The 14,074-nt window shown below is 51.0% G+C and overlaps 1 protein-coding gene across 8 annotated transcripts in view; it reads right to left on the bottom strand.

Annotated features, from left to right (window-relative positions):
- The window catches only part of MBP (myelin basic protein), a 117,324-nt gene that overhangs the window by 20,903 nt on the left and 82,347 nt on the right, over positions 1-14,074 (bottom strand). Inside the window, exon 5 of one of the 8 annotated variants that reach the window (XM_047766927.1) lies at positions 7,708-7,785. The exons of the other annotated variants lie outside the window; for them this stretch is intronic. Coding sequence (XP_047622883.1) covers positions 7,708-7,785 — 78 coding nt within the window. The remainder of the gene's footprint in view (positions 1-7,707; positions 7,786-14,074) is intronic. 8 annotated transcript variants of the gene reach the window in all.

Raw genomic sequence — 14,074 nt, 5'->3', positions numbered from 1 at the left:
GGTGCATCCCCACTCTATCCACCACTCCTGGGGCTGCACCTGAGACGCACCTGCGTGCTCCCTCTTGGACCCAACAAGGCTGGGCTCCTCCCCTCTCTCTGTTCAGGCTTTAGTTAGCTTGCCTCTCTCCTCTGGAAGAATGATGTTGGGTGGGTGCAAAGGAGGAGCCAAGAAAATAATACTAAACCATTAGGTACACACGCGTGAATAAATAAATGCAATAGGCTCAGCCAGGGGTAGACTCATGGCTTATAGTGATTACACAGCAGACCCCAGGCCTGTTATAGGACCAACTCTCTTCGACAAGAAGCCTGTCCTGTTCTCCACTTTTGCTCTGTCTGACTGTGTGCTAGGAAACTTGTCCTTCCCATACAGGGTGTATCTGATAACTCGTGTTGGTAACATCTGTGCCATCTTTTCCACGTGATGTGAACAGACATGAACTCTGGGTGGAGCTGCTGTTTGGAAACCTCTGTCCTTTTGAACATCATGTTTTCATGGAGGTCACCAATGCAGGTGTCCTCACGCAAGATTCTTTTCATCTTAACCCTCTGTCCACCCTGGGCCTGGAGCTTCAGGCAACCCCACGCTGTGGTGCTCTGGGCCTGGCCCACAGCTGGAAAGCACCTTTCTCCCTGGGCCCAGCAGGATCCAATGGACAAAGGAGCAAAGAAAATGATTCAACTTGCTTTGAAAACACAGGGCGGACACATTGTTATTCTTACCCTGATCCTAGACCAGAAATGTTGCTCAGTGTGTCCACTGGTGGATTTGACATGGATGAGTAGGGAGGCTCTGAACCTGAAACTCGCAGCCGCTGGAGAGATCATGGGCCACCCACGTGACAGAAGGGAAGGAGAGGCGTGGACTTAAGAAGCTGTTTCTCTCTTTTGGAGATTGCAGACTTACTTCCCGTTGAGTTGTGAAGGTGTGATGTCCTAGAAGTCACAATGTGCTCAGATGAAAGAAGATAGTATTAAAACGTCTGTAGGTGGTGTCAGGTAGAGATGTCAATACCTGGAGAACAGGGAAAGCTGCAGAGCTGCTCTTCACTAGAAAATGAGCTTCGATTTCTCTTGAAAACAGCAATAGTTGGAAAGGACAAAAGCAAGGCTGGTTAGAGAGGATATTTTTCAGTTTCTCTGTTCCTTTGAAGGATGCAGTTCCATGTAATTAAGACAGAGGAATGGGGGAAGCCAGTCTGCTCCCCCTTTTAGTGGAAGAGGTTTTCCTCAACCCAGGCATACTGTACCCGCTAAAATGTTCCCTTTTGTTCATGTGATTAAAAGCCTCCAACCACCAGCCCACCAGCCTTCCCACAAGCACATGCATCTCCAATACTTAATTCTCCAGTTTGCAGGTTTGACACCACAGAACTGTGCACACATCCACAAAGCGCCTTCATTAGATGGTTTCCCCAGCGGTCTAGAGAGAGGTGGAGTAAAGCAATTTGCATTTTTCCTCCCCCACGTGCCCTCCCCCCGCCCCCCGAGAAATCTTTGATTTTGTGGGATTCTCAGGAAAGTTGGATCCAGGCAGCTAAGCGGTTCATCCCTTTAACCTATTTGGTTAAAGACTGTAAAACGGTCTCCCTTTTACTGAATTGCCGGTGATAAGGTACCCTCAACAGAGTAAGACCTGGATCAGGAAAATGGTTTTTTTCTTGTGAAAGTGGTTATAAAACTAAATGGGCTTCTATATTGTTTTCTTGGTATTTAAGAATGATGAAACACAGTTCACTAGGAAACGGATAGACGTTTTCTGCCCTTTTCCCCTTGCTTCACGCTTCTTTCATGGCTTATAAAGATCCTTTCCATCCTTAGAAATCTTGTGGAAGTGATTTGGCCTCCTGATGGGCTTCCTGACAGAAGCAGTAGCAGAGCTTATGCTGAAGAGCCAGGCTTTGGAAAGAAAGGTTGAGAGCTTTCCTCCCGCCCTCAGTGGCAACTCTGGCCCAGGTACTGAACTAGATGCCAATAAAATTAATGTTACGGACTACAACAGGTGTCCCAGATGTCACCGGCTTGCAGCAGAAGTGGTACACCTGGCTGGAAACTGTCAGAGCTATGCTGCTTCTCCCTTGCAGAGCTGGTGCTGATAACACGGCGTCCGACCCCCAACCTCTGGCCATTCCCAGAAATTGCTGGACGAGGAGATTCTCTTGGGTCTTTTGGCCACGCTCCTAGGTTTGCTTATTTGTTTTTCAGAGGAAGTAGTTGCTCTGTTTCTGGTCAAACAGCTTCTAATGTGCCTTGGGAGTTAATGCTAGAGTTTTTCTGGCAAGGTCCCGGCATTTGGATTTCGCAATCTGGAGAGAACTGCCTTGTGTCTGAATGGTATATGCAATCTGCTCTGTGTTTTTGCCCTTGGCAAGTCGAAGACCATTGCTTCTGAATCATTGACTCGAATGATTTTAATTAAAGCCCGAGGCCTTTCCCTTCTTTAGAGAAAGCTGTGCAATGTCAGCAGCAGGATTTTCTCAATCACGGGAGCGATTCGCAGGCAGACCTTTGACTTGGGTGAAGATTTTAGGTGACCTGGTGACTGTTCTAGCAATGCATTTCTTCTCAGCTACCGGAAATGGAGAAGGCTGGTGGGGCATAGTGGTGGTTGGCGGGGCAGCCTGTGTGTCAGGGCTGTTTCTGGTGCTTGTTTCAGCCTGGACAGGTTTTCAAGTTGGAGAGTTTCCTCCCTGAGCAAATTGTCCAGCTGAAGGCTGTGGGCAGCCAGGGGAAGGTTGGCTTCTGCTTTCCTTTGCCATGTTTCATCTGAAATGAGGAGACCCAGGATCCCGGCCTTCTCAGACAAATGGGTTTGATGCCCTCGGCTTGGTGTCAGAGGCCTCCTGGCAAGGACCAACTGAAATCTCCTGGGATGCAGGCATGAGATCACCCTGGGCACAAGAAGACAGGAAGTCAGTGTCACATGTCACAGCCCTTGGGTCTGTTCCTTCAGTGAACACTGAAGGAAGGCTGTGTGTTTTTCAAAGGGGCTTGAACTTCCGATGGGGGGGCCTCTGAGGCCTGGCTTCCCAGTGGGTAGTGAGGCCGGAGCTGGAAGCTTCTGTCAGGGTGGTGAGGATGTCTTTTCCTCTTGGCAGCCCATCCTCTGGCTGATGCACCCGCCCAGGCCAACCTGCACAGTGGCCTCTGTGAAGATCCATCCACAATTTCCATGGCCAGGCAGCTCTCACTTGTCTGAGGCAGCCCCTCCTTCCTCGGCCCAGGAAGCCTGGAGAGCTCACAAAGACACACAGACACATCTTTACTGCAGGAAGGGCTCACTGCTCTTTCCCAAGCTCAGGGCTGGTGCCGAGAGTGAGGCTCTTGAATGTGGGTCTGGAAGTTTCTGTCTATCACCTTCTGCAATGGCGGGAGGCAGGGTTGGATGTTGGCCTTAACCTCTCCACTTCTTTCCTGGCTCCCAGGCACCCATTTTTAAAGACCTCAATGTGTCCAAAGTATGTGAAAGACTTTCCAGCAAGAACATCAAGCTAAGACCTCAACAGAGGTGCAAAGCAAACAACCCCCAGGATGACTTTGCTGGCTTGGAGTTCCATGTCTCCTTGTGCAGCATGATGGTGCATAGTTTAAGGGATGCACAGTCAGGAAGATCTATTTTGGAAGGAGAAGCCAAGCGGCCACAGGCTTTCCAGCAAGTGAAGGCTGAGGGCCTCGTGCTGCCGCCATGGGAAGCAGCCCCTCGGCCGGCAGAATAGAACACCGGCCTGGCCCCAGGGGAGGCCAGAACTTGATCTGTTCTGTGTCCCCACAGCTAGACCTCCAGGGCCCATCAGGATCACCCAGTTCTGGCCACAGCCATATACTTGGAAATCAGAAGGACATGGATGCAGAAAACCTGACGATGAAGCAGGAAGGAAGCCTCTGGAAGCTGCCCCCCGACCCTTGTGTGAGGGATTCCTGGGGGCTGGGGCTGTGCTTCTCATGAGCAGAACAAGATCCTACAGCCTGAGGCATGAGGGTCACCCCAGCACGTCGGCCATCTGCACGGTTACGAAAGTTCCTGAGATTTGAAGAAAAGGCCAGTGGAGACGCTTGCAGTCAAACTCTGACACTTGTACTTTCTGGCCAAGAAACAGGCCAGAGAGCAGAAACCCTCAGTCCCAAGGCCGCAGCTACGGGTAGGATGTGGCCTCCCAGGGCCTGTGCTCTGTGGCTCCTGGGCTCTGCGGGAGGTGGGCTTGAGGCTCCCTGCTGGCCAGGGCTGGGGCTCTGCCTCCTGGTTCTCTTCAGCACCATGGGCCCTGGGGCTTCAGCCAGACAGAGGGTTCCTTTAGCTGTTGCTGTGGCTTTGCAGGAAGGAAGGAGGCTCAGAGCAGGTACAGGGCGCTGAGCTGCAGAATCAGATCCACATTTGTTTCCATTCTTACTCAGTGCTTTTCTAGGAGCTGAGGCTCTGACTTGGTAACCTTCCATTGCCCTGGGAATGCTGGTTGGTGGCAGGTTCAGAGCAGGGAGGACAGCTCCGGGCAAGCCTCTGGGTGCACCGTGCAGCCAGGTGGCTGGACAGAGTCCTCTCCAGGCTGCGAGGACCACTCCTGGGCAGGGGCTGCAAGGTGCCGGCAGAGGGGCTTTAAAGGAATCCAGTACGGGAACTGACGGGAACGGCATCAGGGGCTTTCCCCCTGCCATTTTCCCTGAATCTCCAGGCCCCGGCGTGCAGGTGCGGGGCCTTGGGTACCTGGGCAAAGCATTTGCTCCCTGGCTCTGGGTGCCTTTCCAGCCCCTTCCATTCGCAGGCACCACGTGCTCTGGGTGATGGCTGTTTCCAGAGGCCCAGCCATGCAGAGCCAATGGAGACAGCTCTGTCTGTCTTCCCACGGAGCTGCCATCTCTGTTTATTTTGCTCTTGGTTTCTCCCTTGGAACTCAAGCTGCTCCAACTTGCTTTGAGTCCTCAGATACAATTTCATTTGTGCACTTGGGCTCCCCTCTACCTGATCCCACAGTCTTGTAACAGCCCTCAAAGTCAACCCTGCCTCAGAACTAAGAAGGGCCGTGTCTCCTGGAATCAGGATTCCTTGCAGGGAGCCAGGTTCTGAAGAGCCATCCCAGTGCCGAGCCTGTTTGTTCTGTGGCCTGTTACCTGGACTCATGGCGGGTGGGGTTTTCTCCTCCTTTCATGGTGTGTTTATGCAAAGACACAGACAGAAGGAGGAGGAGGGTCCAAGAAGGTCCAGGAGCAGCATGCTGGCCTGGCACTGCTCCTCGACTTTGAGTTTCCACACCCAGGGAAGGAAGGTGGAGGTTTTAGGTCCCGAGTTACTCGGCCCAACCCCACCACCCCCAGCCCTGAGTCATTTGTTTAGCCGTGGCCTCACCCAGTGGCTCTGTCTCCTCCACATGCCTATTTCAAGGGGCCTTTGCTGCAGGACCTCTGTAGGATGGGTGTATTTTAAAACCATTCAGGGAAGCCTGGCCCTTGAGTCCTTTCCCTGTGGCTGGTGCCATTACCTCCATTGCCCAGTAAACACAGCCTCTTTCTTGAAATAATAAAGAGCCAACATGCTGGAGGAAGACACCGAAAATAATGGAGAGGGCTCTTCTCAGAGAGGGAAGAGCAGCTTATTCTCTACTCCGCGTGGGAGCCTAGGCTGCAGCTGGTGGTGCTCCATTGGCAGGAGGGAAGCCCAGCTCTCAGACTGGCTGCTTCCTCTGTGCCCCCTCAGTGTGTCCCCAACCCCCCTCCCCCGCCCTGCCTCCTGGAAGCACTGTGCACCTGTGCAGGGGCTGTGAGAAGCTGGGTACGAGGGGACCCTTTGATGTCAACTCCGTCCACCTTTGTCTTCTCTGCACTGGAGAGACATGTAAATACTGTCCACACACACCCACACACACACGCACCTAGAACCATTACACATTTGGTCTCCTGCAGTGTGTGTTCTGGCAAGCCCACCCAAACACCAGACCAGGGTGTCTGTAAGTGAACAAACAACAGAGGCAAAGGCCTGTTCCTGGAGGACACAGGTGTCCCCCTCTTGGGACTTGCCCCACGTGGCGGCTGCGTACGGAACACTTGTGCCTTTTTGGCTGGTCTGTAAAAGTAGGCCGTGTCTGTCTGGGATGGAGATGTGGAGGACAGGGCTCCTGCTTTTTTCCCACCAAAAGACTTTCTGTTGCAAGTTTCTTAATATCCCTGAACACCAAACTCTGGCCTCTCCCCCTGCCTGCTCCCTCTGTGCCACAAAGGGACTTTTGGCAAATTCTCTGCGTCTCAGTGAATCGGGTCTGCTCTCCGACAGCAACGTGTCCCCGTGGTGGAGGGAATGCGGGTCCAAGAGTGCTTCGGGGTGGAAGGTGCATGTTGGTCCCTTTGGGGCCTCTGCCCCCACCCTTGTTCCCCCCGTGGGATGTCAGCCAGCCTACGCCCTGCCCTCCTTGCACTCCTGGGAAGGCATTTAGCCAGCCCTGGCTTCTTCCCACCAGCTGAGGCCAGGCTGGGCCCCAGGGGGACAGGGTCCTCCCCAGTTTCTGGGGTCAGGAGCGTTTGCTCTTATAAGAAGGACACAGGGTGAGCACAAAGACCAAGCTGAGACACGGTCACAGACAAACATGGACTCTGGGACAGCATTCCTCCAACCTCTCCTGTCCTCCATGGGGGGATGTGCCACCCCCCCTCCCGACTCCCAGGGGGCTTGGCGAACAAGTCCTTCCCATACAGACAGCAGCCCAGGCCCTGCCCACAAGTCCGGGCCCCATGACAGTGCCCTGTATCGGCTGGCCGGCGTCCCCTGGACTGGCATCCGGGAGCCGACAGCACACCCTTTATTTCTTACAGACCAGCTCCTCCTCTGGGAAAAGCCGAAGTCCTGGGGTCCTGCAGTCACCATCACATGGGGGTGACAGCTAGTCCTGCCCTGGTTCCCAGGTCTTAGTGGGGGGTGCCCCTCCTGCCTGCCTTGTCCCCTGCTCCCCAACCCCTCCCCCAGTCAGGATTCCCGGGCCCCCTCCACTGACCCTCGGGGCTCAGTCAGGCATCAGGATGGCCCTCCTACTTCATGTTCAGCACAGGGGTCCCTGGGTTAGGAGGGTGGGGCCCGAGCCCAGCGCCTATAGCGGGAGTCACAGATGGGAGTCCATACAGGGCGGCCCCCACTCCCAAGAGCAGAATCTGTCTCTGGCTGGATCACACCCTCAAACCCCTAGGGTCATCCCCCCTCTTCCTGTTGTGCACCTGGTTGCCAACAGTCCCTACAAGCTCCTAGCAGTAGGGTCAGAGGGCAGATCCTGGGACACAACCTCCACCCCGGGAAGCTCAGTTGGACTCATATCCAGAAGACTTATTTCAACTAGTATTTGGTGAGTGCTCCTGTCTGTTAGGTACTGGTTTGCAAAGGAGACAGGACGCCAGGCAGGTCAAGGCCTGGGTCGCAGGCCACCTCTCCAGAGCCAGGTTTGCTCCTGCGGCCTTGCCCCTGCCCGGGCCCCTGCCCCATCCATGCAGGACCCCCACTTGGAGAATTGAGGCCCCCACATCCCTGGTGAGGATCCTGCTCTCTATCTTTGCATGGTTCCTTTTCTTGCTTCTGCTCAGGAGCTGCCCTGGCTGTTTGACAAACATGACTTTTAAAGCCTCCTGGCTTGAGAGTGAAGACCCTGGTGGCACCTGCACTGACCGGGGTGGCAGGTGGGCTGGGCTGTAGCTGGGGCCTTGAGGAGGAGCTGGGCAGGGCCGGTGCTGGTCTTACCTGATACATGTTGCACAGCCCTGGCCGGCTGCGGGCATGAGGGGGCAGAGGGCTCCTGCTCTGCTTGAGCCACGGGACCTGCCAGAGGGACAGAGTGGCCATGAGTCCATGCGGGCAGTGTGGGCAGGACCCCCACATCCTCCAGCCAGGCTGGGCAGTGAGGAGGGTGAGCAGGGATGAAGATTAGAGGATGAGGGCAGTGCCTCCCAGGGAGGTGGACCAGCCAGAGGCCGTGGGGTCGAGAGAGAGAGAGAGCAAGGAGAGAGAAGACAGCAGGGATGGCCCCCCAAGGACAACCCTGAGGATGAAAGGAAGGATGTCAGGATGAAGGAACAAGAGAAAAGTCTAGAGAACATGGCTTCCCTTTAGGGTCTATTCTGGGGACATGTGGCTAATGCTGTGACTGAATTTTCTTAAAAATGTAAGATTCCCAAGACAGCAGGGAAAAACAGCATCTTCCTAGCCCACGGAAAAGGACAGAAGTCTCAAGTCCGCAGCAGAAAATGTTTTATCTGTGGATTTTTATTTTGCTTTTTTCTTGTAGAGCAAGTGTGTTGGCATCTGCACTGGGTTTCCAAGTAGAAACCATTCCTGCTCTGAGGGGCTGACTGCGCGGTCACGGCTGGGCCCCCGTGGTTTGCTCCAGAGTAAAAGGCATCATTTGAGAGCAACAGTGTTCAAAGTCACACCAGCCGGCCACTTGGAGTTACAATTTCTTTCTTTCTTTCTTTTTTTTTTTTTTTGCTGTTAGTGCTAAACATTTTATTTATTTATTTATTTATTTATTTTTGCTTTTTAGGGCCACACCTGTGGCATGTGGAGGTTCCCAGGCTAGGGGTCTAATTGGAGCTGCAGCCGCCGGCCTATGCCACAGCCACAGCAATGCAGGATCCGAGCCGCGTCTGTGACCTACACCACAGCTCACAGCAACGCCGGATCCTTAACCCACTGAGCAAGGGCAGGGACCGAACCTGCAACCTCATGGTTCCTAGTCGGATTCGTTAACCACTGAGCCACGACGGGAACTCCCTATTTATTTATTTTTATTACTCAATGAATTTATTACATTTATAGTTGTATGGAGTTACAATTTCTCATGGACACTCCTCTTTGCTGTTGGTGACATTTAGGAGATTAACATTCTAGTATTTGCTCCTAATTGAGTGTGTTTGCCCTATGCTGTTAGCTCCAAGACAGTACCTGCCGAATCAACCAAATTTGAGTGATGTGCTAGAGGGAATATTATTATAGGCCCAAGGTAATGGACCTGCAGGGAGTCCCCCTCTTCTGACTGTCCACAGCAAAATGAGAGGGAGAAAAAGAGAGAGAGAGAGAGCCCTTCATTGTAGTCAAGAGATGAAATCAGTGTAATAGGTTTTAATAGGTTTTAAGAGATGCCTTAGATTGGCTACAAAGGAAATGGATTTTGAAAAAACAGGTTAACAGCCAGTTAGGCATGGGAATAAGTAGGAGTTGTGATACAGAAAACAGTAATGCATTCTAAAAATACTGTAAAGGGAACACACTAGGGTTTCCAGAGGCAAATCTGTGGTGACCGTGTGTCTCGGTAGTTACACTAGCAAGGAGAATTGGTGACTTTGACATATGATACTGGGCCCTTAAATCAGTAAGACACCCGGGTATTTACTCAGAAGTGTGTCTCAGTAGATAAGCCTGTGGATTCTCTGCCTGAACCCTGCTGACCCCGTGGAGGGGGAATCCCCTCAAAAGTGGCGAGTGGGCAAGTCCACACGTACACTTGGTCAAAAGGCCAAGAAGACTTTTCTAGTAATTTGCCCCCTACTTAAGCCAGCATCCCTTCTTAATGAAGAGGTCATCTCTTTGCAACATGTTCAGGCAGCTCTGGGGGCTGGCATCAAGCTCTCTTTACCCCCACACCAGCTTTCTGGGTGCTGGCCACGCAGCTTGCACGGGGATGGGGAGCCCCCTGGGCCGTGACTGGCTTACCAGACACCTGCCTGGCAGCTGGCCCCTCCCCCGGGGCCAGGAGGAGGGAGGACAGCTCTCTCTGACTGTGTGCGAGCAGAGGGAGGTTCTCCACCCTGTCCAGGTGGGAGACCTGCTCCAGGAGAAGAAAGGGGAGCATCAGCACGGCTGGAGGAGAAAAGGCAGGAAGGCCTCTTGCGGAAATCATGTCCCCCTCCTCCCGCCTTTCACTATCTCTAATGAAGTAGGATGACTTTCGAGCATTAAGAGTGTGGTGATGCATGTAATGGAAAAGCCCTAAGATACTGTGTTAAACCAGAGTGCAAGAAGAAATTCTCCAGTTCTGGAATGCTAAATCCATGCCTTAGTGGTTCCACTAGAGATCTAGCCAGTGCTTTTCCCCTGATGATGTGATAGCCCCTTGGCTGACAAGCTGAGCTCCATCTACCAGTAAGCATTGCTTATTCCTTTTACCAAAAGGAAAATCAATGATGAAGGAAAGAAACATAAAACGGAAGTGAGGTTGAAAGGCGATGAGTTAGGACCAGGGCCTGGTGGCAGACGAATGGAAGACAACTCAAAACTCATTCCATGTCTTTGCACTAATTTCTAGTTTCCAAGGACCCCGAGCTTACCCTCAACCTTACATACTCACTGTCACCCTTAGGAGAGCCAGTCTAATCTGCCTCTACTTTCAGATTCTCCAGTGTTTCTATGACCCCCCAGTATCTACCATCCCAGGGATCCCTGGCGGGGGGGGGGGGGGCATCTTTTCTGTGCTCAGTCACTCAATAAATGCTCCTGGGAGTCCTGTGTCCCAGACACAGAGGAGAATAGCATTATTTCCACCAACAGGTGCAGGACAGTACTTTGTGAGAAACACTAAAAACATCAGGCAGAACGAGAACAGTCCCAACAGAAAGACCAGGATCCCCAACAGCCAGTGGAGAGAAAAGACTAAAATGTCTGTGGATAAAGGCGGGTGCATGAGAAGCTGTGCAGAAGTGGGGCGCTCTGGCCCACAGACTCACCTGTTGATTGCTCTTTCAGGAGGCCACGAAAATACCCATTACACACTGTGCTTAGTAAGGGAGGGACACCAAAGAAGACAACTTACAAAACTCACGTGCAATTAGTATGCCACCCTCAGTCTGTTAAAATGTTTAATAAAGGCATCCAAAGGAAGAAATATATAAAAAGGAAAAGTTCATCACAAAATCAAATTGGAATACAATCACCAGAAGGCAAACACCATTAAATACATCGACATAATTTACAAATGTTTCACTTATACAGAGGACGCAGCAAAATCGCCACCAGCACAGGGCATAACATTCTCATTGAATCCTGCCTGACTTGAAAACAGCGGACACTGAGGGCATGGAGACCACAGGAGGACACAGCCAAGCGCCGGGAGCTGAGCCAGGGGGATCACTGATCAATAACTGATCACGGTAATGATACTTCAGAAGGAATTCCTGGAGGAAATTTCAATGAATGTTTGTTTGGGTGCAAAAGCAAACATGCCCAGCACACTGGGATTTTCTCCAGGCAAAGTGATGTACCGAGTGGCGGGGCCATTGCTTCGTAGATCCACCTTGGTTCTGTGTGCATCGCTGCACTGTTGCGAGCAGGTACACTCTTAGCTGAAACAAGCGAGTGTGGCTCTGCAGTCCCCCGACTTCGAGGATAGGCTCATGTGGAGCGGGGCGCCCCACTTAGACGATTCCTACTGTGTCCTCCTTGTCACCTCCAAATGTCACCCTCCCCAGGGGCTTACAGAATATATCTGTAAAATTAGGCTATCACGTTAACAATGAGTTAAGTTACTGTAGAACTGAAATGTGTTACGCGAAATTAAAACGCAATGGAAAAACGTCAGGACACAGAACCTTGTGATTAATTTCCAAGACGGCTTCTACCCCATAGCACTAAATAACATAAATGGTTCTTATCCCACACAATCAAAATTAGAGACACAGAAGCAATACTGAATGCTGACGGCGGGTGCCGAGATGAGCAGGTTATAAATGCGGCTTTGACTGTGAAGTCAATAGAGAAAAACAGGCATAATCATCAGTACAAGAACTTGCTTTAAAACACCTCTAGAAAAGGGGGCTGATGTGGAGGAAGGTGATGCAGGCCCTTCTCCTCACATCCCTACCTGGGCGCTGTCTGGGTATTGGTCATGCCCCTGAGTCCACTGGAGTTGTTTTCCAAGCTAATCTGTCATGGTTTGGGGTCAAGCCTGAGGATACAGTTGCCCAGGAAGGCAGCTGGCAGGGCAGGTCTGACGGTGGGAGGAGGAGGAGGAGGGGAGCTGAAGACACCTCCCCCCTTTTACCACTGACCAGGGCAGCGGGGTCTTGGCCCTCACAGGGCTGCACTGTCCAAGGGCTTAGAAACCTGTTCCTTAAAGGCAACAACACTGTCTTTCTTTCCTCTGGCAACAAAGGCGCATGGTCTCTGTGAATGCTCTTTTCATTCATGGCTCTCGAAAGAATATGCCTCCTCAAGGAATTTATATGTGCTTTCCTTGAATGTCAATGCTTGGCCACACCAAGGGTAGGAGTGGTGGTACATTCGGAGGGCGGAGTGGAGTGGGGTGGGGTGGGGCTGCTGCTGAGCCCTGGGCTGGGTCCATAGGCCCTGTGGTGGGGGTGGGAGGAACAGGCTACAAACAGCCCCCTTTTCAGGAGACAAGGGCTTCGTTCGTTCTCACACGATTAGACCCTGAGAAACCTTGTCTGGACAGCTGAGCAGAGTAACTGCTGCCCCAGAACACAGGCCAGCTGGCCTGAGGGGGCCACCACTCAGGCCTCGGGTGGCCTTTAGCATCCTGGGCATCTTAGAAATAATTGTAGAAGTGGAAAACCTGGAAATGAGCTTTTCTGGACAATAAGCAGGCCTTTCAGTTCACTTATTTTCTCCAGCTTATATGCAAAGGATCTTCCTAGCATCTAATAAACCGAGGGCTCTCCTGCTTTATAAACAGAGCAAAGCGAAGATAAAATCGAAACCAAAAAACAAACCCACACCAACAGATACCCCAGACTTCTAGGCCATGTGGGTGTATCACTGGGTGTAGAGTGTATTACTCTCACACCTCCAGTGTTTGAAAGCAAAGAGTCCACAGTGAAATACAGATGAGCTGAACAAATGTTGCCAGAAATCTGCACTGCATATTTCCAGCAAAGAATTTCCACAGAAATGTATCCGTCCTCTGTGTTTGCAATAAGCAGCTCTGCCTATGATTTTACATTCAAATACCAATGAATTTCTTCGGCATCAAAGGGCAAGGCTGTTCATTATTAAGTCGTCTTTATTCAGCAATCAGTACTGAACAGAACTGATCCTTTGAAAGCCCTAAAACAATTATTTAAAATTGGTTTTTATTTTTTAAAACCCCGTGACAGTATTTTGATTTCCCTGGATCCTTAATTATCTAGCAGCATTTTCACAAAGTGGATGCCTATCTCTGAGGCTGGACTCTTTTCCTTGAAAATGTTGAAAAACATAAGACTTAATGCAATAAAGGCTATAATTTTACCTAAAAGAAGAAAAACATGTAGGTAGAATATATATTCATCTTGAGATAAGTTCACAATGACTGACATAAATGCTTTCACAATTTTATTTGAACTTATACCATTACCACCGAAATGAACCCTGTTTTATAACATGTGCTATCCAGCTATTTAGTCTCTCCTGTAGAGTTTAAATATATATTTTCCTGCTCTTTGAGATATGCAGAATAGTTTCAGGTTTCAAAACTAGCAACAGTGCATGCACACAGGGTGCTTTGCATCATGGCAAGACGTGATTCAGCAGCCAGAATACCATGTGCTTTGATAGCTGTGCTTTAAAAAGCATCTGGGATTGAAAGTAGCATTAGAAGCAGGTCAGATGACCCACATTTCAAGGTGAGGCAAGACTGCTCCAAAGTACAGGATGCCAAAGGAACCAGTCGGAACATGGGTTGTATAAGCATAGAAGGAACACTGAGTGTTATTCCCAAGAAGGCCTCCAAGCATCATGTGACCCCAGCAGGTATCAGGGACTTGCCCTGCCAAAACCTCAACTCGCCTTAACACGGTCCCAAAGGTGGAGCTTAAGTCTTGGTTTATCTTCAACAACTTCAGGATCATTAATCATTTCAGGAATTGTAGTTAGAGACCAAAGCAAATTCCAGAAACTCCCCAACTCCCACCACAACATGCTCTGCCCCATCCTTTACTCAAAAGGCTTTTTCGTTCCGAAGCCTCTTCAGAAGAAGCACTGGGGCAGCCAGAAGCAAAGCTTCATCTCAGGGCTTTTGTAAGCACACACAAAAAGCCAGGGGCTTTTTGGAAAAACCTCAGCCCTTCCCAGATTACCCAGCTATCCAATGCAGCCCTTCCCAGATTACCCAGCTATCCAA

Source organism: Phacochoerus africanus, chromosome 2 (genome assembly GCF_016906955.1).
Source record: "Phacochoerus africanus isolate WHEZ1 chromosome 2, ROS_Pafr_v1, whole genome shotgun sequence".
Lineage (NCBI taxonomy): Eukaryota > Metazoa > Chordata > Mammalia > Artiodactyla > Suidae > Phacochoerus > Phacochoerus africanus.
The sequence above is the reverse complement of the archived record's forward strand: the minus strand, read 5'-3'. Positions and strand labels throughout refer to the sequence as shown.